Source organism: Melopsittacus undulatus, chromosome 12 (assembly GCF_012275295.1).
Source record: "Melopsittacus undulatus isolate bMelUnd1 chromosome 12, bMelUnd1.mat.Z, whole genome shotgun sequence".
In the NCBI taxonomy this organism is placed as follows: domain Eukaryota; kingdom Metazoa; phylum Chordata; class Aves; order Psittaciformes; family Psittaculidae; genus Melopsittacus; species Melopsittacus undulatus.
The window spans coordinates 7,304,359-7,328,976 of NC_047538.1; the positions used below are offsets into that span (position 1 = coordinate 7,304,359).

Below are 24,618 nucleotides of genomic sequence, written 5' to 3' on the forward strand. Positions count from 1 at the left end.
GTCTACAGCATCCTTCTGTTCGCAAGAGATTGCGAGATGTGAAATGGAATTCTATGGCCTGCAGCACACCACGAGGTGGTGCTGTCATTATAGACAGAGGACAGTGATTTCTTAGCAGCAGTGTCCTGGCATCAGAGAACCAAAGAATTTGCCTGATCATCTTTAATCATCGCTAGTTCAGCATCTCAGAGCAATTGTGCTCCTGTTAGTGATTGCTCCATAACTTCTCCATCCTCAAGATGTCTTTCCCACTCTTGGGCAGGGGATTGTAAAGGATGTGGGAATTCCACACAATTAGAGAGGCTTGGGGGATCTTTCTTGCTGGGGTTTGACACCATCCTCACTTGTGTGTTAGAATCATTAGAATGTGTGGGCTTTTTCCAAAGGAAAAGGAAAGGATGGTTTTCCATGAAGGGTAAAATAAGGCGTCCAGGCTGCCTTCTGGAGATGCAAGTGCTACTGAAGAGTTAAGCATCATTTACAGCTTCTTTAGCAACTCAGACTATCAACACTTACAGATACCTGAACATCTGCCTGCATGAGCATGTTCTGATGCTTCTCGCTGTTGTTAATTACATACAAACAAGTATTATTCTAAAATGAATGTTATTGTAAAAGGTTTTCCTAATAAACTGGAATTTCTTTTCATTTGGGCACAGTTTGGTTTTATACTAATGTTTGCAGACAAACCCCAGATTTCTGACTGTTTTCAGATGTAAAAGCTGTTTTCTTGGTTCAACAAGTACCAAACTGTTTCATTTTCCTTTTCCTGTCCCTCTTCCTTAGCTGGAGCATTTATCTGTAAGCTGGAACAGTCACACCAATCAGCAGGAGACTGGCAGAGCTTGTAATGGGCATCATGGAACAGAGCACACTGGATCTGCAAAGAGTCAGAATGGTAGAGAAATGCTCAAAGCCAATGTAAACCATTCCTCAGATCCATGTGACTCCATCAGCCTGGTTATTCCAAGCTGGGTTCAGTAGCAGTTATTGATGGTTTATTTTGTTGTTTGTCTGTTTTAGTGGGAGTTTAATGCTGAAGAATGGTTTTGGTGAGGGGAAGCACAGATGTGGGGATGGAAGTGTCATCTGCACACATTTCATCCCTGCTTTTCACTACTTCAGACTCCCAAAAGGAAGCTTCACTCCACAGAGCTGACACTGCTCCTTTGTGGGAACAGGCAGGCAAAACACAGGCAGGAGGAAGGAGTTTGGGTTGTTCTTTGCCCTTTGGGGTCTGAGAATCAGGCTTAGAGAATCCTCATCCTCAGGATTGGCTCCATCTGCATCAGGCTTGTGCAGGTTACATGCCAGCACTGAATTCAGTCCAGAGGTGTTCCTTCTGCTGGGCTCTGATATAACACAACAGTGTTGTGTTAAGACATGCAGAATGGCAAGCAGTGCAGAGCAGCTAACCCAGCTCTCTGTGGAGCTGCAGAAGCTCTTTGCTGCCCCAAAACAACACAGTGAAGGGATTTTGGGGTAGAATTTTTAGTTACCCAGCACCAGCATAGTGATCTTAACAGTCTAACTTTGATTCTGCCTCCTCTGGTTTTGCTTTGTGTCTGTGTTGTCCTTTCTCCACTGAGCAGACCTAAATCAAGCTTGAAAACTATGACATGTTTAAATCAATGGTTGGGAGATTGGCAGCCTAAATACTGAGACTCTTTAGAAGCCTCCCTGCCATTTGTCACATTTATTACATCCAGCACCATCTGCTTTCCTGCCCGGATCCAGAGCTTTATTAACACCGTGTCTGGCTGGGCAGCAACTGAAAGCAGGACAGATTCAATTGTGATTTCCCTCTGGATGTCTGGAGAGATCTATGAAGAGATTTTGCAGCTTGAGAGGAAGCTGCTACCTTGCTTGCTCCCCTAGGAGCCATTTAGGCTGAGAGTGCACTGAAGAAAATGGGTGGAACACGATGAAAATGGACTTGCATCCTCTGATGAGGTTGTTCCTCTCTGCCTTTTTAGAGCTCTCTCTCTCATGGCCGTATTCCTAAACCATTTTCAGAGTTTGTTCCCTTGTTCCCCCTGTTCCCCTTCTCCCAGGACTGTGCCTGTCCAAGCAGAGCTGCTCCTGAGGTTTGCAGGCTTGTTAAAACCCAAATGGAGCTGAAAGGCTTTTGAAATCAATGTGAACCTTGGGATGAGTTATTACACAAAAGCCCTGCTGCAATGCTTGACATCTCAAGATGAGAAAGTAGAGGAACACTTTCAGATGTGGGACACAGTTATTGCAATGCAGGGTGGTGGTAAACGCATTTGTAATCAGTTCAAAGAAGTAATTTTCAGGTACATATTTCAGGTTGAAGCACAAGGAAACCCATTATTCCCTGTGATTAGTGTGTGGTGCATCATGGTACCCAAGCTGTTCTTTAGCACTCCAGCCAGGTGGGGTAACCAAACACAAGAATACTCTTTCAATGGAAGGAAATAGGCCTCCTCAGGGCAGTATTCTTTAGGAAATTCAGCTTGTGCCATGGCTCTTTCAACCCCTTCTACTCAGTTCTGTGCTTCTGGTTTCAGTTCTCTGTGCTGAGGCAGGCTCAGATGGTTCAGGACTCTCGTCACCCACAGCAATGGATGTTGAGCCTGCGTTTTGGGTTGCTCTCATCACCCCCTACTACTGAAATGGCTTTGTCAGAGGCTGTTGTTAAACCACAGTATGTTTGGATACAGCTGCCCAGAGATCTGCTAGCCCTAAGTTATCATGTGCTAGCGCTCTTCTAAGGGGCCAGCAGTAAATAAGGCAGATATACCAAACCCATCTTTATGGGCACCCAAAATATACAACCTTAAACAACTTAATGAAGGAAAGCTAGCACTTGTCTGTGTTATAAAATCATCTTATATTTAGCACTGTGTGAATGACCCTTGTTTATCTGATAGCCTTTTTCCAGGGCAGAACTTTCTGAGCATCACGTTGGGACACAGGACTCTGGATTCCTTCCCTGACTTGTGCCATAGATGAGCTCAGCCTTCAGGTTAGATCTGTGCTGCCTCAGTTTCCTCTGGAGATAAGGAAGTTTTCTCCCTCCTGCAGTACTAGGATCATGAATAGATGAACGTAGCTAAAAGGCTACATAAATGTGCAGGTATTACTGAGATTCTTCACTAATATTGCACGTGAGGCAGATGAAATAATTGGCAATTGCTGTGCCTTCACTACAAGAATACTCATTTGTTCTGCAGACAATAACAATGATGAGTGCAGAGAGCAGATTTCTGAGGTGTATTGTGGTTAGTACCCATTGCTCTGAGGTTTTTGCTCCGGAGAGAAACTAGAAAATTAATCATAGGCTGAATGATTACAACTGAAAAGGGACCATCTTGACCTGGGAATGTATGGTTTGAGAGTGGCTCTTGGGCACTGTGTGCTAAATCACTCTAGCAGTGAGACAGATGTAAAGGATTGGCTAGCACAGAAAGCAGCTCCAGGATCTCCTCTGTAAACAAGCAGTGTTGCAAAGCTCAGAGCCAGAGGAAGAGACTGCTTGTGTCTGAGTGCTGTGACTGCAGGCAGCTGAGAGCACTGAAACCACACACGCTCCAGCCTCTGCTTCCAGCTCTCCAGGTGTGGACGAGGACTCCAGCAAGGCAAAGTGTGGAGGAACAGCTGCTTGTCTTCACTGGTCACCTCATCTGGGTGAAGGCTGAACAGGAATATTGACTTGGGTACATGGAAAGATGATTTGAAGTCCAAGAACGGTCTGAAAGTGCCTAAGCCGAATATTCTTAGCATACAACTGTGCTCAAAGGTGGAGGAGGACACTAAGGCTGGGCACTCTCTGGAAGCAAGCAGCCTATCAAAGCTAAGACAGCAACTGTCTGGGACCTCTTGGGATAGGAAGAAGAGCAAATTCAGTAGTACTATGGATCCAAACCCAAAATAATAGCAATCACCAAACCTCCAGCAGCCACATCTGCTCTGAAACTGAGGTGGGAACACTGCTGGAGAACATTCAGAAAGGAACCAACCTGTGCTGGGTGCTGGGAAAGCAGGTGCCCAAAAGAGGCCTTTCCTTCCTTGCTCTATTGCGATATCTGGTTAAGTATTCTTGTCCCTGCTTGGAAGAGGTAGGAAAAGGCTCTGCAAATTCCTTCCCAGGTCTGTGGCCAGAAGCAAAGAAACCCTTTTGGATAAGAGTGTGGATTCATCAGTGATCAACTTGAAGCATGTCTGCCCAGGACACTGAGGACTTTGGAGCAGGAAACCTCTCGGAGAAGTCTCGGATGCTTCCAAGCCTCCCACCATATGACATGGATGAGCAGCTCATTCCCAGGGAGAGACGGAGCACCTGGTGCTGCTTGGCCTGGACCCTGCTGCTTGCCACCATGAACCTCTTGGTCTTTGTCATGAATCTGCTCCTGATGTTTGTGATTTTCACCATTGTGCTGCTCCCTACCATTGTGGTGGTTTACTTTGGCTTCCAATGCCACTCTCAAGTAAGTAAGCCTTGCTCCATTTGGCTGCAGACAGCCACTTCCAAGGCAGGGCCATCCATAAGGGTTTTATGGGTGGGCTCACAAGAACAGGTTTATGGTGGTTCATGCGGACCTGCAGGTTCTTGGTGGTGTGAAGGAATGGTCTCTCCTGCTTGATGCCTGTAACACAGCTACAGGCAATGTGCATTTGTCTAGGGAAGGACAGGCTTTATGGCTTCTGGACTAATTGAGTGCTGGTTGGCACCCATACATTCAGTGTCAATGCATAGCACAGAAAGGCTCTCACGGGTGAGGAAAGGAGAACAGGGATAGAAGCTGCCTGTGACTGCTCAGCTCCTTGGGGAACGTGGGACCCCTTGTCCTGACCCCTGCACACTGCACTGGGTACTCTTGTTTAAGTGATCAGAGGTAAAGCTACACCATTGCACAACCAGCTTACATGAGATGCCAACCCTGTGGGCAACCCCGAAGGCTGGCAGGAAGGGTTTTTACCCCTCTCTTCTTCCAGTATGGTGGGAAATAGAAGCTTGAGTAGACAATGAAGTTGTATTCCCTGGTATGACAGAGCTGCTGGTGTCATTTAATGTCACCATATTTCTCTTTCCTCTGACCTCTGTTACTGATTGCTGCCAACCTGAGCTCCTCTGTAATTCACACAAGCCCTACATGGGCTCTCATAGGGTTTGTTACTTTCCTTCAAGTAAGCCCTCTCGAGTGTCATATTTGATCTGCTAATGGCTCATTATAGAAAGAGGAAAGTCTAACAGAACATATAATCCCCTGCTTATGCCAATCTGCCCTTCATATGTGTTCCCAAATGTGCTGTGCAGTTTCTCACCCCAGCAAATGAGCCCACTTGGTCAGGAATGCTTATACCAGGTTTCTTGCTGTCCTCTGGATTTCCTATTTCATTGCTTACCATTTTATCCTTGCTATATTTCTATTAATGCATTTGGAATTATGTGACCAAGTGTGGATGTGAAAAAGCAGTCCTGCTTTCCTCCCAGGCAGGAGCTGCCAGACCAGCTCCATCCGACTCCTCCTGCTGCTTATCTCAACTTAGAAGAGCTCTTTTATTTCCTACTTTGGGGAACCCCCCCCCACACTGCAGCACCTTCTCCCAGCAGGAAGAATGGACCTAAAACACAGATGCTTTTGGTCTCCCCATTCCACAGGGAAGTGGAAACACTGAAAGAAGCAGCTTTCCCCTTCCTTTTAATGCAATCTGTGCATCCTGTCTAACACCTGAGCTCCCTGTCTCAAAGGTCCTGACAAAGGGCCTGTGCTGTTGCTGTTTTCTCAGTACTGATCCATTTGCTGGTGTGAGAAGTTTGGTTTTGATTTGGATTGCCCTGAAATGATGGCAGTTCATAGCTGCTGCTATGGAAAAGCTTTTCCTGATCCCGCGAACTAATGAACCTGGGGACATGTGTCATGGTAATTGCTTGTGGAAGAGGGCAGTGCTGCTGCTCCTTGGGGGGAAGCAGGATTCAGAGAGAACTCATGTGCTCCCGAGCCAGGCAGTTCCCACTGTGGCTCTGACACCTTCTGGAAACATTATACTATAGGGTGCAAATGAGCGTGATGCTCACAAGGTAAAGAGGGAGGCTCTGGAGGATCTACAGAGAGCAAAGGTGTATCAGAGGGGTCCTGATCTACCTGAATAGTCACACAACCCTTCTTCAGTGTGGGTTCCAACACACCTCTTGCAGACCACAGATGCTAGGAGTTTCCCATACAAAAGGGCAAGTCTGTAGAATGACTTTTGGTTTGGTGAAGAGGAAGAAATAACAAGGAACAACCTAATACATTCTCTTTGGGTGTGTAATTGCCTTGGTAAATGTGGATGCAGATCCTGATAGATATGAGGGGGTTTAGGGAAGGTTTAATAGGACATTGCCTGTAAAGCCCTTAAATCAATTTTCCCCATTATCTGAAACTGCTCCTTTGGACTTCAAACTGGAGCTAAAATGGGAACAAGTTTGAGGCCGGCCTCCAGGATCACCTCTTCCAGCCTCCCCCTGCATGAGCCTCACCTTGGGAAACCTCAGCTTCTCCTCCAACAGAAAGTGCTCTCCAGGCAAAGGTTTTGAGAGGATGCAAAAGGGTTTTGAGTGCAGCCAAGAGATGAAAGCAGCCGTGATGCTGTAAGGAGCCTTAACATAGCCTTTGCTTCAACAGGCACGTGGCTTCACAAGAGCAGTCCTGTATCTGTAGGCTCCTGCTTTTCAATGCCTGCGTGGTAACCAGAGGCTGCTTTCTGCACTGCACATCCATTAGGTGGATGTTTTTAGCATGATGGTTTGTGTTTGCTGTGCTGCTGAAGGAATCTGGAGAAGGAAAGCTTGCGGGCATGGAGGCTGCCTGTGGTGTTTGTTAATGCAGAACCACGGAGTGGCTTCACTCAGAGCTGCTGCCAAGATGAAAGGGGGGCTTTAAATACCCCAGTGAGGACCACTTAGTGTGCTGGGTGCTTGCAGCACCATGGGGTGAAGGGGTTTTCCTGCATTTGCAGCACAAGGAGATGCTTGGAGACAGGAATGAGTACAGTGTGTGCCCAGGAGACAGCACACAGAGGGGTCTGTGCCAGGGCAGGTAGCTATGGAGTGACCAACCTCTGTGTGCACAATGTTCCATCTTGCTCTGTCTTATTATTGGGTTATCATTTGCAGTGTGTTGTGCCACCCACATCGATGTAGCAGCAGGAGGCTTCCTTATTTGGTTTCTGCCTACCAAATGCTAAGCTGTGCTGTTCTGATGACTTAATAAAGATGAGTGTTTCCTGCTTTAGGATCAGTGTGCAATGCTCTCGTCTCGCAGTGATGCTGATAATTGAAAGCTTGATTCAAATGTCTTGTCAGTCACATAATGCAGCCTGAAAAGCTCAGCTCAGAGGGAAGAGATGTGTGTGAAGGCTCAAGAAGGTGCTTTGGTCACTGCTCCTGTCCACCACCAGGTCTGTGATAAGCTCTGTCTCTTCCCACAGGTTCTGCATTCAGCTGCCCACTACTGCAAAAGCTTCTTGGATGACAACAGCTCTTCTGCCCTCATCATCCTTGGCTTTGTCATCATGTCCCCTCTCATTGTGGTGGCCATGGCTATCTACTGCAGCCTGGCAAAGCGCCTCCGTCTCTTCCTGTGCTTCCAGCCATACAGCCGGGCTGTGTACAAGGGGGTGAAGTGGTGCTGGTACGAGGAGGGAGGCCTGTGCAGCTGTGCCAGGGGCTGGAACACTCAAGTCAAGGCCTGGGTCTGAGTTTCTGCCATAGCCAGCACACTCTTCTCCCTGCCCTGTCTGTCCCCACCATCACCTTCCCACAATCACCACCCTGAGGTCTCTGCAGATGAGGGCTGTGTAGATGTGAGAGGAAGGGAGATCTTCCCATGAGCCATCCCCTACAGCTTTGTAATCGGGTACTTACAGACAGTGGGTACTTACAAACTACCCACCGTGAGGGAAACATGGGAAACACAGGTTCTTGATGGTGACAACAACGTTCAGCCCTGAAAAGAACAGGGACTGCTCCCAGAGCATCAGAGCACACCACTGGTTCCAGTCTTGCCAGCATGCTCTGCCTCACATGGGATGTAGGGTACACGTGCATCATTTTCAACAGTGGTGGGAGTAGCTGCTGACTTTGCTGCGTGCCTTGGAGAGGTCTCTTTGGGAAAGGCAGCCTTTGGGGAAACAGCCAGCTGTGGTTTTCCCAAGTGTTGGGCTGCCGATGTTCCTAACCTCTGGCAAAGGTGGCTGTAGGTCATTGCCTCTGGGGTTTTTGGGACCCACCACTTCCCTCCACATCCGATGTGCTTAGCAATCCCTCTTCTCGCAGTCTAGAGCAGTGGTTATGCTCCTTTCACTGTCCCTGAGTCAGCTCACGGGGTTTGCTGTGGAAACAAATCCTGATCTTTGGGTCTGTTCCCTGCCAGCTGCCGAAGGATGCTTGTGTGGTGATGGCTGACGGCTGTTCAGCACCAAAGAGCTCCGTGTCCTTTAGGCTGTGGTCAGGTTGTTTTGTCTGGGGCTAAATCTGGCTGAAGGTTCGAGTCAGCTGTAGGATTCCTGGCAGGAGGAGCTGAAGGCTCATGGTGGCTGCTGAGCACAAAACATTCTCCCACAGCTGGACTCAGAGCTTGTGCGTGTGAAGGAGGGTGTATGATGTTGTTTGCTGAAGGTCCCAGATACCCAGATTCAGGCTTAATGCTGTGGTTGAAGAGTGGAGAACTGGAAAGGGCTCTGAATGCTATGAATGAACTGGTGCCCCAGTAAAGCTGGGTATGTGGAGGACCTGCTGCTATCTGCTGAGCAGGGAAGCCCAGCCTCAGCTGCACAGCTCCCACAGGGCCTGAGCTGGTGCTTGGCTGAGGCAGCTGGATCTCCCTCTTGCTTTCAGTGATACCACAGGTCCTTTGCCATATGACATCCCATAAACTGCAGCTGAGTGGAAAGCACAGTGAGAAGGTATGGCCGGCAGGGAAAAGATGTGGCAGCTTGGTGCATGATTCTCCCCTTTCAAATCACTGTGGGTCTCTGTAGTGGGGTCTTTGTGCTACTGTTCACTGTAAGCTGTGTATTCCCACTGGCTGTTATTCCCTGCCTCCCAGATATAACCTCTTTAAGTCTTATGTATCAATAAAGATCATGCAAAGTCTCCACTGAGGGAGTTTCTGTTCTGTCTCAAAGCACTGGCTGCATCAGTGATGTCTGTTGTACCACAGTACCTGTCACTGCAAGGTAAAATGGAACTTGTTTTCTTTCTGAGGATTGCATTTCCTGGGTACCAAAGAGGAATGGACATGATTGTTCCATCCCAGAACAGGAATGAATGAATGAAAGAATGAATGTAGAGTTTGCATTTGAATGCTTCTCCCTTCCTGTAGGCTTTGCCAGGATGAAAGTGCTGACTAACTTGTCCTGATGCCATTCAGGAGAGCAGGAATGCCCATTATATCACTGTAAGGAACTGCCTGGCTGGAAAAGGGAAACAAAAGTGCAGCAAGTAATTGGTTTGAGCTGCTTTTCTTTTAAGCTTGGACACTTCTGTCCTTCCATAAAGGATGTCTCTTCTGAAGCTTTAATGATTACTGTTGTATCTTTAGATGCTTTGAAGCAGTAAGAAGAAAAAGCTTCTTTTCTATAGATTCTCTGAGGCTGACAGATGAAGTGGATGGTGAAGGCAGTATTCTGCATTCCCACTGCATTTTGGGACATAGATCACAGAGGATTAGCTGCTTGTCTCCTAGCAAAACCAACATAAACCACAATGAGGGTGACACATGCCTCTTTATGGCTTCCTGAAGCATCTTTGCAGGCTGTTGCGTACAGCGTTTACAAATCCCACCCTCTGTAAGGGGAAATTCTTTGCCTCTGGCTTGTTCTCCATTAAAACTAAAGCTCCAGGCCCAAATAAAGGCTCCTTTACCTGGGACCAACCTCTGAGTGACAGGAGTGGGTTTGCTCTGAGGGATGCTCTCTATGAGGTGCTTTAACCACTGGGTGCACTGCATTTGAGTCTCTACAGTGCCAAAAAGGGGGATAGCTGTATTCCCTTTTGATGTGCTTGGAATATGGTGGGAAAGACACACACAGGAGGAGACACGCACAGAGCAAGCTGCTCTGGTCCACAGGGCTACTGAAGCAGTCCTTCAACTCATTCCTTTCCTAAAGAGCCAGCACATTTCAAAGCACAGCATCATTTCATGCCATGCCTCAGCCCATGAGCAGTGAAACAGCCATCAAAGGGAAAGAGGTGGCAACTGATCCTCTGCCAGCCGTGTTCACTGCCGTTCTTCCCTTCTGCTGTGGCCTTCTGCTTCCTCCCTGCACCTCTGCTCTCTGCTCTATCAGTTTGAAGAGTTAAGAGGAGAAAAAGAGCTGGAGGTTCTGGAGAGGACTGTGGAAAACCAGGAGGAAGCTCCGTTTCCTCAGGATAATAAGGCTTTGCCTGGGGGTGATGCTTGGTGCCTGCTACAGATACCAGATAGGAGCTGCCGTTCCTTTTGCTCATGCATCATTAGTCCAGCTGCTTTTACAAGGACAGTGTTCCTGAACTTATGGTGCAAGTATTGGTATGAACCATTCCTGCTGCTGCTTCAGCGCAAGGGATTCAGAGTTATTGGCATCAGCCTTCCTAATAAACAAGAATCGATTGAATTTGGTATTTTACCTTACAGAGAGTTTTAATAACAAAGGGGAAATGAATCCACCTGCAAGCACCCGTGTGTGCACCAAACAGAGCTGCTGTTGGATGGCTCAGGCTGGACCCCAAGGCTGTCCTGTGCACAGACACATTGCAAGCAGAGCTGGAGCTCTGATGGGGAACTGCCTTGATCCGAAATTTCCTGTAGAGGGTACAGAGACATCCTTAATATCCTCATGCTTGGATCAGATCCCGAGGGCAGCTGCTCCAGGCTGCTTTGGGCAGGGCTGATGTGCCAGGCAGGGACTGCACCCGCAGATGGGGGGGGGGGGGGGAAGGATGCTACCAAGCAATGCCTGCCTCTTCCGAGCCCTCACACACAGGGCTTTGTCCTGTGAGCTCCCAGCTGAGAGCAGAGCTCACCCGTAGCTGAAGGAGGATGGAAATAAAGGCATCTTCCTTTTAAAGTCCTGCTCTGTATGGATTTGTGGATTCCATCTTCTCCATGATCCAAAGCCATCACATTAACCTGGTACTGATGTACCTCCAAAGACACTAACATATATTTGCACCCAACAAGGTGCAGTGTTTGTGCTTCCCTGCTCCTCCATCACTAAATGGTCCAGATCCAAAGCTGCTGGAATCACTAGGAAGATGCCATGTCTCTGTGGGGGTTTCATCATGATTTATCCTGCTCACCAGGGTGGGAAGCAGCTGTTTGGGCAAAGGGGAAACCAGGGGAGATACAGTTTCATGGCCACTCTTCTGTCAGGGCTGGGAACACGCATTGGACACGGTGCTAATGCAGAGCTGGAATCCTAAATACACACACACAGATGGACACAAGGGGGAATCCTGCAGCTGAGCAAAATATAGGAGGCTTTCTACAGGCTTTCCCTGTCTCTTGTTGATAATACACCTAAGGAGTGTTGCTGCTGCTCCTGTGCCTCCTTTTCACCCTTCCAGGTGGGTTCCCCATCATGGAAAGGTGCTTTTGGTTACAAGTATTTGGGATTTCATTTGTTATCCCTTTCCTCTGTTATCGACTGCTCACATTGCTCCTAAGTGGCTTTGCTGCATAAGCTGACCAGCTTCCCTACACCTAGAAAGGGTTTGGGGGTCCAGGCTCAGCACCGCAGGGCTCAGGACCCATGTCTGTGTGTACCATGGAGTTTCTCCAGGGGCTGAGAGGCAGACTCGTGAGGTCCCTTCCAGACTAACTCACATCATTCTCATGTTCCCTTTCTTTTCCCCCTTTTCCTTCTTTCGGATCACGTCAGCCTGACCAGGTACCAGGGTTTTGCACCAGCTGCTGCTGCAGGGCACACAGCCCTCCTGCTGCCCTCCCAGTGCTGAAGTCATTCACTCTCCTTAGCATGAAACCTCAGCTTGAGGGTTCTTCATCACCTCCGATGCACGGTAAGACATGAAGAGCTCTTCATGGCTATGAAGGGCATGCTGAGACCAGTGTCTGTGAGCAGAGCCGGGATCTGCAGCAGCATTTAACTGTGAATTCCTTGGATGGAAAATCACCCACAAAGACCTGAACGTGCCAAGCAAGCGACTCACCTCGAGCCATAGCAGGGTAGGTTCCTATAGGAACAATATGAAACAGCTTCCCTGAGCCAGGCTTATGGAATGGGAAAGAGAAATTCACTACAGCAAGGGAGGGAACATGTTCAGTGTGTAAGAGTTTCCTTCTCATAAGGAAGTGCTGTCACAGCCTGTCCAGCTTGACACCATGAGCTCATCACCTCACCCCTCCGCTTCCACAGGCAGACTTGGCATCACTGTGGATATGTGGTTATGGAAACTATACACAGATGATATATGGATATAATATGTTTCCACAAGTGGCAAGAGGAAGAGCTTCTCCCAACATGCAGGCCTGTTAAGGAACTTCTCTTATTTGCACTGTGTAAGAGCTCATGATGCATAAGCCAAGGAGTTCCTGAAATAAGGAACAAGCTCTTCTCTGCCATAAGCATAGATCTGGCCTAGCACTGCTGCTATCAGTGCAGACACTCTAGATGTGCAGCAGGGTAAATGACAGGGAAATTCTAAGCCAGAGGAAATCAGGGACTGCAGATCCAGTTCCCTGCTCCCTGCATTTGCCAGCTGAAGCTGGAATGCTGAAGCCATTTGCCAGTGCTTTCAGCTGGGTATTGGACCTCTGATGCCTTCAGTTATTGGAGCACTCAGCTGGGGGTAGAGCAAATAAGAACCATCTGTCAAGCTGAGCTGAAATCAGGAAGATCCTTGAGAGCCAAGGACAACATATCATTTATTGGAAGGATGTTAAATTCCTCCTTTGAGGGAGATGAGCGGGAAGGAAGCTGGAACCTTCCGCAGACATAAGGGGAAGTCAAATGTAGCCTGTTAGCTCCAAGGGTAAGGCTATTGCTGCCTGGGCTATTGTCTGAGACCGAAAACTGAGCATCCTCCTGCTCCCAAGGGAGCTCTGCCCTCACTGGGAGGGCTGTTGGGGTCTGATTCCAGTTACAGCCATGCAAGATGTATTAAAAGGACCCAAAGTCCATGTGCAGTGCAAGCACTCACACCCAGGGGCTCTCTGCTTCTTCCTAAGAGTTATCATTGTGCAGAGTGCTCTTGGGTTGGCTGCTCCGCTCCATCTCACCGCAGGCAGTTCACTGTCAATAACTCTCTAGGGTCATTCAGCAGGGATCTGCATGGTAACATAATTCCAATAGCATATATCATGGGCAATTTCGTTTGCTCTTTATACTGGTGTTGCTAACTGCTTAATTGTAACTTCAGCGTCTTGAGGGAAGTTTCCATAGTCCTTCAGCTGCGAGCGAACAAATCACTGCTGCTCATTCCAGCTCTGCTGGAAAACTCACTTAGAATGAATGGAAGTGATTAAAGGAATAATCAGGGAGTGCCTGCCAAGGGCTCCTTCACTCTGCAGCTGATCCTCTGAGGATGGAAGTGTCTGTGGAGCAGGTCACAGCCTGCAGCCCTGTCCAGGAGCATGGAGGGAGGACCTTCAGCACCTACATTCATACCAGGACTTGCCTGGGGAGCTGTGGGAGCTGCTGTCCAAAGGAGAGAGGCAAAGGTGGGGATGGAAGTGGTGATTTAACCTGGTGCATCCAACCTACATCAAACTAATCCCTCACAGGAGATAGGGCCGGACCAAGCAGGACCATGGTGTTTCTTGGGTTCCTCTCTGGGAGCTCACAGCTGGATTGGCCTCTGGTGTTCCCCTTTAGTTGTCGTCTCCCAGGCTGGATTTTCCCCTCATTCCATGGACTGTTGGCAGCAGTTCCCCTGTGTGCCCGGGCCTCAAGGTGGTGCTGCGGGGCTGAGCCTGATGTGTGTGCCTGGAGCAGCCCTTTTGCTGTGGGAGGATGGGTCCTGGACACTGTGCTCTTTGGTACCTGTCAGCACCAGAAAGGCAAGACCCACTTGGCTTTATGGCCAGACTGAGAATACTCAAAGCCATGGGGTTGGGTGGAAGCAGCACTGAGCATGGGCTGGATCAATGTCTCAGTTCCAGCCTTGGCTCAGCATCACCATCCTGTGGGCTCTCCTTCCAGCCCTGCAACTGGGCACTGATCCTGATTGAATCCCTTCTGGTTCACAGCATCTCTCACTGGGGTTTTGGCCTGATTTAGCTGGCGAGGGCAGAAAGGTGCTGAGGTTGAAGGAGCAGATGATGGTATATCCCATAGATATACATGTGATGGCACGATCCCATGAGCTGTTCCTGCAATCTGGCGTCATTTCCCAACAAAGCTCAAGGGGATCAGTGTGCCCTGGCACAATGCACACATTCTCTGTCAGTGCTGGCAATCACCTCCCCAGCCCCATCACAGCTCTCCCTTCAACCCCATGGTGAATGCCAGACCCACTCCCACGGAGCTGAGCTCCCAAAGGGAATAATCCCTCTGCCTGTCTGCTCCTTGGGAAAGAGCAAGGCAGAGGCAGGCTGGGCACCGCTCCCGGGCTCTGTGGTGGCAACCCAAGCATGGGATCTACACCCCATTCCCTGACTGGGGCCTGCTCCCAGTGGGAAAACAGGGACATTGATCAGGCCAACAAAAGAGCCAGTTTCCATGAGGCGAGCCCTGAATGGGCCGCATGGGATGCTCGGTGCTGCAGGGCTGTTGTGGCTGTCATGGTTTGCTTTGCATTTCTGCTCTCTGCCAGCACATGAGCTGCTGGGAAGGCTGGCAATGGATGTGGGCAGGCAGGACAGCCCGCAGGGTGCTGGGACCAGACCACAGGGTGTGTGGGTGCATTGGAATGCCAGCAGTTCAATCCCAGTCTGCTTTCCAAGCCAGCTCCTGCCTGGGCGCACAGCAGAGGTGTAAGGGGCTGTAACCAGGAGCATGGAGGGAGGACCCTCAGCACCTACATTCAGTTCCACCAAAGGAAGTGCTGAGCTGTGCTCAGGGCACCTGCCCTTGGATTCCTGCCCTAAACCCAGGCCTAAGGACTCCTCTTCCCTGCGCCAGCTGCAAGGAGTAGCAGGAAGATGTTTGCATTCCCTGTATTCAGTGACAGAGCTGCTGAAGCCCTTAAAGAGCATCCCAGCATCGCGCCATGCCCCTGGTGAGCATGTAGGGGGTTATATTCTGCTTCCAACCAGCCAGCGTGGAAGCCCCACAAGCAGCACAGCCATGGAACTGAACAGGAGAGTTAATTCCTGCTGCCCATCCACAAGCACTGCTCTGTTCCTGCTCTACAGCTGCAGGGTTAATAAACCAATGTAGTGAAATGACTCTTATCAACACTTCTCATCTGCAGGGCACCAAGCAGGAGGCTGCTGCACTGTGCTGAAGTGTTGCAATCCCCATCGCACTGTTTGGGACTGCGCTGCCCATCTGATTACCAGGGCACGGCTTCCAAGCCCCTGCAGCTACCTCGTCCCTCTCCAGTGAGCCTAAAGGAGTGAGAACCTCCCTAAGGAAGATGGGTTGAGATAACACAGTGAAAACTGCAAATAGAAAGTGACTGGGCCTGGCTTGGGAGCTGAAGGGGCTGGCGGCCAAGAGGGTGAAGGGAGCTGGCTCCGAGGCCCCTGTCTGCAGGAGAAAACAGGGGAATGCAGTTGGCTTTAGTGGGTATCACTATGAAAGCAATCTGCACTGGGGATCTGGTGTTCATAACAGCCTGGCTGCTGGGGAGCTGCTTAGCAGATCCCAGGCATCTCCAGGGCGTGAGACTGAGCAGGATACAAGTGGAGGCTGTGGAGGACTTCCCATAGGCATAGACCAGTTATTGCCCCTTTCATTCTGCTTACCCTTAACACTGCTGGAGATAACTCCTTGGGGAGGAGCAAGGGAAAACAAGAGTTGCCCTATTTCTTCCCCTGTGGTGTTTCAGCATATACATGGCAGGCTCTGGAAACCTGGGGCTTTGGATCTGCTGGCACAAGTTACCTAACTGGGTATGTAGGGAAGAGCTAAAAAGCCATTCCCAGCCCTTTTGGGTGCTGGAGTTGACATCCTGTCTCTGGGGCTGCTCTGTAAGACAGGACATCACTGCATGAAGCAATTTGTTCCACTGCTGACACAAGTGGTGGGCTCAGCATCAGAAAGGTCAAACCAGACTGGGAAGGAGTCAAGCCAGAAGCTACTGACGTGTTCCTGCCCCCCGGGGCTCAATGGGCGATGCTCCAGCAGGTACAAAGCAGACAGGATGTGTGGGGCTTTCAATGGGTTGTGTGAAGCTCAAGGACAGATAAGAAGTAAGGCCAAGAAAACAAATCCCAAACAGCCCCAGCAGGAAAAGTGATGCTGTCTGCTCTGCTTCTCTGCTTCCGCATGCTGCCAGCTTCGCTTGCGCCTGCTTGCATTGTTTCCCAAGTGCAGAGCTAAGGAAACCGAGCCCTGGACCCTAAACAGATGAGCAGGAGTAAAAATAGAGCCAGGGGAGCAGACTTCCTCCCAGGCATCAGCATCGTGCTGCTGGGAGCCAGGAATATCCTCCTTAGAGTCCTGCTTTTCAGCTACCCTGGATCCCAGAGCTTTCCTAGAGGTGCAAGCAGAGTCCCTCCGCTCGCACAGCACTCACTGGGTGTCAAAGGAACAAGTGTTAGCTGAATCCAAAGGGAAAATTGACATCCTTATCCCTGGAAATGAGCTCAGCCACGTCCAGGAACTGATCTTGCACCTTTACCACAACAGCCCATGGGAAGGGGGAAAAGATCCAAGCAGTTTCCTGCTTTTCCCCTCATGCCCATGGGCCAGGAGGGTAGAACCGTCCCCACTCGGGGGGCAGATGCCTTTCCAAAGCCCACTTCTCCTGCAGGCACCAGCTGCTCTTCACACTACTGCTGCTGCCATGGCATTGCCATTTAATTTGCTCCTTCTTGCTGGCTCCATGGGAGCCAAAGGCACCGGGCAGGCATCGTGTGGGATACTCTGTGTGTGATACTCTGACATTTGCTTTCTAGTCACAGCTGGGCTCCAGATACCTCGAAATCCAGAGGGGAAAAAAGAAGCATAGACAGAGAATCACTGAGTCAGACCACAGGAGGCTTTAGTGCGGGTTAGAAGGGAAGAGTTCATTCAACCTTCGGATTAACTCCCTGTTCATAATGCAAGACTCCATATCCTGCCCAAAGAGAGGGGAAGACAGAAACCCTTTTGCCTTGTTGCAATTAAGGCTGTCAGCAGTTGGGTAAGAGTGTGATAAAATAACCCTGTTGTTTCCTAGACAGGCTCTGTGCCTGCCTGTCTGCATGGGCGAGACCATTCCTGCCTTGGCAAAACGCCTTTCCTTGGGATGCACAAAGGTGCTGTGGGTGGAACTCACCTCAGCTCTCAGCAAGGGCCTTCTGCTGATGGCCCCTTGGGTGATTGCCTTCATCACTTCACTCCCTGCTGCTCCTTGCCATGGGTTTAACCACAGGGATGTGGTCGCCAGAGGGTGCGCTGCACCTTTGGGGCTGTCTCATGCAGGCAGATGGAGAACAGGGTTTGCTATGGCACGTGAGCTGGAAAACTGCAGTTTGGGATTCCTCAGGGTACAAACTGCTTGAGCTTCACACTCCTTTCCAACAGAAACCAGTCCACGGGTCTGTGAGAACCGGGAGAGCAGCAAGTCCCAACACCCATAGAAGGGTATAGGAAAGCCCCAGCCCTGAGGCTGCTCTCCTGGGTACGTCTGTGCTCAGAACAGATGCTCCATCTCCCTGTCAGTCCTGCTGCTCACAGGCTCCTCAGCAGAACCCCATGAACATTCTGGAGGCAAGAAAACGCTCCCCAAAGCCTGGCCAAGTGTTTCTCTGCCACAAGACATCTGCATGAGGTCACTGTTGGACTTCCTCCCGCTGTCTGCATCATTCCCAACCAGAAATGAAAAGCTCTCTCTTTGGGCTTGAGCCCCATGTGTGCAGGGAGCCTTACCATGGTCTGCCATAGGATGTATGTGTCCCTGCATTCCTGCTGGCATCCTCTTTAGCATGGTTATATCTGCTCCAGACGGATTCGGGATGTGTATTGCAGTATACATGACAGACAGGCTCCAGCTTTCGTGCTCCTTCCAGAGCTGCAACACAGGAAAATCTTGTCATCACTGACTAATGAGCAACTGGAGCAAGAACGAGCCCAGGAATCCCTGCACTAACACTGCTTTTTGATCTGACATCCCAGGAGATGTTTGATTCCGGCTGGAGTCAGAGGGATAACCTATAGGAGGGAAATGAATGCAGTTTGCTGTTGTCTCCAGCTAGCAAAGGCTGGTGAGAGCTGAAGCAGTGTCTCCTCACATGGACTCACCTCTTTCTTTAGGGGTTGCTGGAATTGCAGCTCCTTCCCTAGTCTGACACGGGAGGAGCATCAGGCTGGCAGGGTTTCCAACCTAGGATCCCATGCCCCAGCTGCCTGCAATGTGCTGATGTTAAATCTCCCTTTGGCCCAGCACCCTGACCAGCTCTGCTCCCTCAGGTTTCCATGTGGGAAGAGTGGGAGATGGTGATGGGGTAAGGGAAGTCTGTGTGGCTTTAGGCTTGACTGTGCTGAAGTCCACATGCTCAGTGTGGGGTTCATGGGACAGAAGATACTGCTTCTCTCCAGCATCCGCTCTGTGGGCAGCGTGTTGTCCATCTCATCCCATCTGTTGCTTGCACTGCATCCTCCAGGCAGGACACCTCGAGAACTTGCTGAACACGTGGAAAACAATCAGTGCCCTGAAGGAGGAACCCAGCCCTGGCTCAGGGCTCATCCCGTGCTCTGCTCTGACACTGCCCAGCATGGGGGGGACAAGGCACAGGAGTGAACTGGTCAGGGTCAGCTGGGCTGGAGGAGCCCTGCTGACAGTGCAGGGACTCATTCCCTCCCACTCGCCCTGCAGCTGCTTTGCTGGGTTCACACACAAAGCGTGATTGTGTTTTGTGCTTGAGGCTTTGTTCCTGCTCATGTGTTTGGGCTTTATTACTGAGAGGGGGTGAGAAGCGGCAGATGAAAAGTGAGCCCTCAGCAAAGCCCAGCTTAGAGTCCAGTCCTGAGCCCTAAAACTAAAGGTTTGATGTTCCTGGACCAGAGAAACGACATCTACAGTGAGAGTCCCAGAGCAGCTCAGCTTTGCTCTTTGGCTGCAGCCACAGACGTGCTGAACCTGTTCCATCCCAGCACACCAGTGTCCAGACTGCTCCTTCTGGAGCTGAACTGCTCTGTTCCCGGCTGCTGACACAGGGACCCAAACCTGGTACCTCTGCTCCCCTTCCTCCACCAGAGAAGGGAGGGGAGCAGCTCTGGCTCTCACCTGGGTATTGAGGCTGATGGAAAATGAGCCTCATCCTCCCCAAGCTGTGAGCAGAGAGCCCAGCCTGGCCAGCACTGCTGCAGCTGTGCCTGGAGCAGGGGCCAGCAGCCCCTCCTGATAGGAACTCACAGCCATATGCTGCTTCCCGTTCCTGTTGTGACTGGATGTGTGTCAGGTGGGTGCTCAGCAACATCTTTGCCTGCTTCCCCCCACACCAAACTAAGAACCTGGCAAGATACAGACAAGCCTCTAAATATAGAGCACACCTGAAACACAATCACTGCTGACGGGAACAGAAACCATCCCATGCTGCTGTTTGCCTCTGTTCCCTATGGTGACCGGGCTGGAGCAGTGCTGCTGTCCTGGTTAGCTGCTGTAAGCCCCGACAGAGTTAACTCAGACCTTCGGCACACAGAATGGCAGAGCTGCAGTGGGTACTGGGCTGTGAACCAGCCTCGATCCCTGGTGTGACCCAAAGGCACCGGGTACAGAAGGTGAAGTGAGCATCCCAGCCTCCTGGTGAGGAGCAGATGAGCCCTTGGCTTGGCTGGGCCTCTCCCTGCTCCTCCCTTGGACACCCTGCAGACAAAGCATCCCAGGAGCAGTGCCCAGAGCCTGAGCCTGCTCCATGGGTACCCAGCTCTGCTCCAAGCCGACCTGTAAGAGACCCCAAGGACACATCAAGGCACAGAGTTTGCTGGTCAATGGACACCAGCAGCTTATTGCCTAGCTGGAAATTCCTCAGGAAATTCCGCTCTTAAAGTTGGCTTTTCCCAGTTGTCTGGGCTTCCCCACAGGATGGAGATAGCGGATGGAAGTCAAGCAATAAGGAAAAGGATCCGCTCCAAGGAATATCCTTTGGTCTAAAAGCTGACCACGACATCCAGACCTTGTTTGTACAGCTTAGAAGTGGCTCCAGTTTTCAGAGCTATTCCGCTTCCTGGCAAACAAAGTGAGCTGTAGTCTGATCCAGCTGGGAAAAGGGAGGCAGGAATCTGGTCCTAGAGGCTCCTGGGTTGTGATTCCACATGTAGAGCTGAGTCTGAGTGCTGGCAAGTCCTGCAGAGCCAGCCCCAAGTCCTGTTAGCACTTCTATCAGTGTGTCCCATGGTGAGGATGCTGGTTTGGGTTTGACCAAAAGGCTGCAGTGCAGCCTGGCTGTGGGGAAAACCGGTTTCCACTTCAATATAGAGAGCTCTGTTCTCCAGGGACCACTTATTGGAAGTGCTGGATCTAGAATGAGAGGCACTGAATGCACAGGGAAGCAGAGAGCTCTCTGTCAGCATTTCCTTGGCAGGGAAGCTGATGCATGTGGACGGCCACTACTGTCTCTGGCAGTGGGATGGAGGATGCTTTATGACAGCCCAACAGATATTAACTCAGCCTGCTGCACGCAAGAGGAGCCTCTGCAGTAACTGGGACAGAAGAGGCCAGAGATTTAGCCATGTCTGACCTACCTGGCAAAAGGAGCAATCCAGAAACCTCTCCATGAGCAGTGAACCACTTACATCTCCTTTTGCTGTTCCTCCTGTTTTACCCCTTCACTGCTGCCCATCTCAGCTGGGGATTACAGGCCGGAGCAAGCAGAAGAAGCAGCCTCTGGGCCTGTGGTACCCTGGGTTCAGATGGATAAGAGAGCTGAGTGCCACAGCTCTGCTTTACACTGCTGGCATACGGCCCTCCTGCTTTGCCCCTCTCTCTGTATCAGGTTGCTCTTTGCCCTGCTCCTGGGACTCTGCAAATGATCTCATTTGTTCCTACAGACTTAAGCCAGTTCAGAGCCCAGAGGTAAGGTGAGAGCAAGAAGCTTGCTTGAACTCCATGGGAGTCTGAGCTTGTAAGCAAAGCTGGCCCAGCTGCAGTCCAGAGTCAGGCTCCTGTGCAGCTACATCAGGAACTCAAAGCTGCATCCAGGTGTCTGTTTTCCCTCCTCTCATCCCTTTCAGCCCACCAGGACACTGTGTGCATTAACTCTTAACAGTCACGTCTGGTTGTATATCTGGCTCAAAGTAACAGTGCAAAGCCCCATACCAGCCCATCACTGCAGTGCTTAAAGGGCTCTAAATGCCTTTACGAATGGGAAAAGCAGCAGCTGCTGTTAGCTCTGGGCCAGTTGTCCTGAAGACAATAGGAGCATTGTATCAGTAAAGCATGGTTCCTGTACATCCCACAGTATGGATTACATGAGAGGCAGCTCAGTCTTGGAGCAGTCCCCTCATTCAGGACACGCTTTCTCAGGCCTGGGACAACGTTAGTGACTGGTGATGGGAGCTGGTGTGCAGATAAGCTTCCTCCCATCAGCATCTTTGCTCCACAAGCTGTGCTGGGACAACGGCAGCAGATGGAGTTGACAGGGTCACAACCCTGCACCAGCTCTGAAGCAATGCAGCAGCACCAAGACCTCCCAGCTGGAGCTGGCCCTGTCTCTTCCTTCCAGTCTTGTTCATTCCCTATGGTTCTTGCTCATATTCACTGAGGTGATGAAACAAAACCAGTGTCCACTATAATTATAGCATCGTAAGCCCACTTTTGAGGTAGCACTCAGAGCATTCTGGTCCTGGACAGGTGATTAGATAGAAGAGGGTCAAGGCCAGTGCTTTCCCTCTGTACTTGTCTTGAAGATGGTCTTCTTGCTGAACTACTGCTCTTATAGGACCTGAAGTCCTGCTCTTCTTGCCTGGCACTGTGGACACTGTGAGGAACAGGATGCAGAGGCATCACCTTCCATCCAGCATCCTGTGCAGGCTCTTTGCTGCACTCAGCAGTCTCCTGATTTGCTTGCACAGTGTCAAGGCTTTCTTTTTCCATCTCTATCCAATACCCCCTCCACTGAGTGTGCAGGAAGCTGGAAGGGCTGCAGCTGGAACAGCTGTCCCGAACTGACAACAGGGATATTCCTTACTGTATGATGTGTTTAGCAGCATGAACTATGGGAAAATGGAAGTGGGAAGACATTTGTCTTCCCAAGCACCTTTGGGTTGAGGCCCTGTTTTCCAGGAAGTGGCTAAACATCTGTTTGCTATGGGAAGTACAGAAGAAGGTCCTTAGTTTGCTTTGCTTTATTAAACTGCCCTTACTTTGACCCATAAGCTCTTTGCTGCTGGTGGGTGCTCAGCTGGGGTCAGCACACCCCAGTTATAAACTTGCAGTCAAGATGCTCTTTACATCAAGCTGTTCTTCAGCAGCTTGCTCACATGTTCCAGCCCTGAGCAGCCACTGCATCATCCCAGAGAGAAGTGGAAAACGTGGCTCTGTTCATAAAGGAAAAGGCATTTCACTTCTAAATGCTGCTACACTCCTGAAAGGCTGGGGTATGACTCAACAGTGTGCCCTTTCACTCATTCTCTGATGCTCTTTAGAAATGCCATTGCAAAGAGCCAGTGGGCTGCTACAGTTGTCTCCAATGTTAGCAGAACCAAAGCAGGGATGAAAATGTAGGAAGGGACCAAACAAACGGGATTGAGTCCCAAGAGCGATGCCAGCTGCACAGCTGGTGAGTCTGGCATGGATCATGCAGTGAAGAGACACCGTTTACCTTGGGTTTACCAGGATTCTCTGGTATCCTGCTCACACTGCTCCCTCCCCACTTAAAGTGATGCTAATTCTCAGGGTGAATCTCCTGTTTCTGGGGAGCTCTTATTGCTGGATGTTATCAGGCTATTTTTGAGAGGGTCCTGGTGTTCCTGCAGCCAGTCCTTCAGTGTACTGACACTAACCTGGGTGGTTGCACTACTCCAGGGTAAGATCCTCTCACATAGGTTCAGTGTAACACTGCTGCAACCAACCACACCACACCCCAGCAGTGGTGGGGTATTCGCCTTGGGTGACTTAGGATGCTTTGGGCTGCAAGAGATCATCTATAAGCTAGACCTTACCTCACTGCGGAGTCATTCCCTGCCATGGGGAGGCTTTGGTGAGCGCAGGGAGTAAACATGTGTCTATTTTTGTGGGTTGTCTTCCAAGTCAAACCGAAATAAGAGCTGACTCGAGGCTGGAGATGCGAGATGTTAACTGAGACCTTACACACGGGGCCGGAGCCTCTCTGCTGCCTTACCAGAGGCACTGCAGGAGTCAGGGACTGGAGCTGTGTACTGTTCTGTGACATGGGGCAGGCACATGAGCCACCCAGGGTCGGTGTTCAGGGGGAAACCTGCATGCTTTGGTCCCTATCTGCATCCCCTGTGTCACCATGAGCTGGCAGGGGCTTGCCTTACAGCACAAGACCCCAGTGCATGCGAGCACCACATTGGGCTGCATGGATTTCCCCTGGAGTTCAAGAGGAAACTTCCTTCATCATTCTCCCAGGGCTGCTTTGCTTCCTTTCCAAACAGGGATTTTCCAAACTTCCTTATATAGAACAGCCCCTCCAAACAAAAACTGTTGTGTAGAGCTGAATCAAGGCTGTGTTCCCAAAAGCCTCTTTGTTCCAGCTGCAGGGATTTGTCTCCAGAGGATATTGCATCTCTTCAGAAGCTCTGTATTGTTGACATCCCCTGAATGTCAGGGCAGCTGCAGCACGCCAGCAGAGCTCAGAACCGTGGTGCTGAGCTTTGTGCTGTGCAGGATGCGTGTGGACATGTCTGGGTCTTGATGTTATCACTAAAATAGAGCAGACTGGGTGGTGGCGGCTTTCAGTTGGGTTTGGGGTTTACGTTTACAGTGATTGATTGCTCCTGAGCAATCTGTAACGTGGCCACAGTGACGTGAGGATGATCCAGAGCGAATTCCAGTCAAGGCAATGAAAGGTGGAGAACATGAGAGGGAGCCGAGCCCAAGATGAGACCTGTATCCAGGTCCTGCTCCCATCTAAACAGGAGCAAACCTGCAGTGGTCGAGCTGGCTTCAGAGGGCAGGATGCCACCAGGCAAGAGCCAGAGCGTGCATGCACCAGCCTTACTGGAAACAGGATCTGTCAGTTACAGGAAAGCTTAAAAATAAAGCCAAACTGTGTAAGATCTGATGATTTTCCAGGCTGCTTTTTCCTGCTTCCATCTATCCCAGCGGGGCTCACAGGGAGATAAAGGCTGAAACGTCTCCAGGCTGCAGGGTGTGCATGGTGTTCACATTGATAAACTGACAAAAAGGGGAATTAGTCTAAGATGAGCAATCCTTCCGTGGAAAGACTTCCTTGGGAAGTGAGTAATGGAAGGAAATTGCCTCCAGGTCCCTACCAGTCCTCACCAAGGGGCTGTGAACACACATCTGTGAACCCAGGGAACCAGACCTGGTGCATCTCTAGCTCGCTGTCTTTGTCACCTCTCTGTACAGGTTGTTGGGCAGTATAAGGGGGA

The 24,618-nt window shown here is 50.3% G+C and overlaps 1 protein-coding gene across 1 annotated transcript; it reads left to right on the forward strand.

Annotated features, from left to right (window-relative positions):
* The first annotated feature begins 4,181 nt into the window (after window positions 1-4,181).
* Window positions 4,182-7,707, forward strand: TMEM88B (transmembrane protein 88B). Its single transcript, XM_005143631.2, has 2 exons — window positions 4,182-4,451; window positions 7,438-7,707. The coding sequence occupies exons 1-2, from the start codon at window positions 4,182-4,184 to the stop codon at window positions 7,705-7,707; spliced, it is 540 nt and encodes a 179-aa protein (XP_005143688.2).
* Window positions 7,708-24,618: the final 16,911 nt, after the last annotated feature.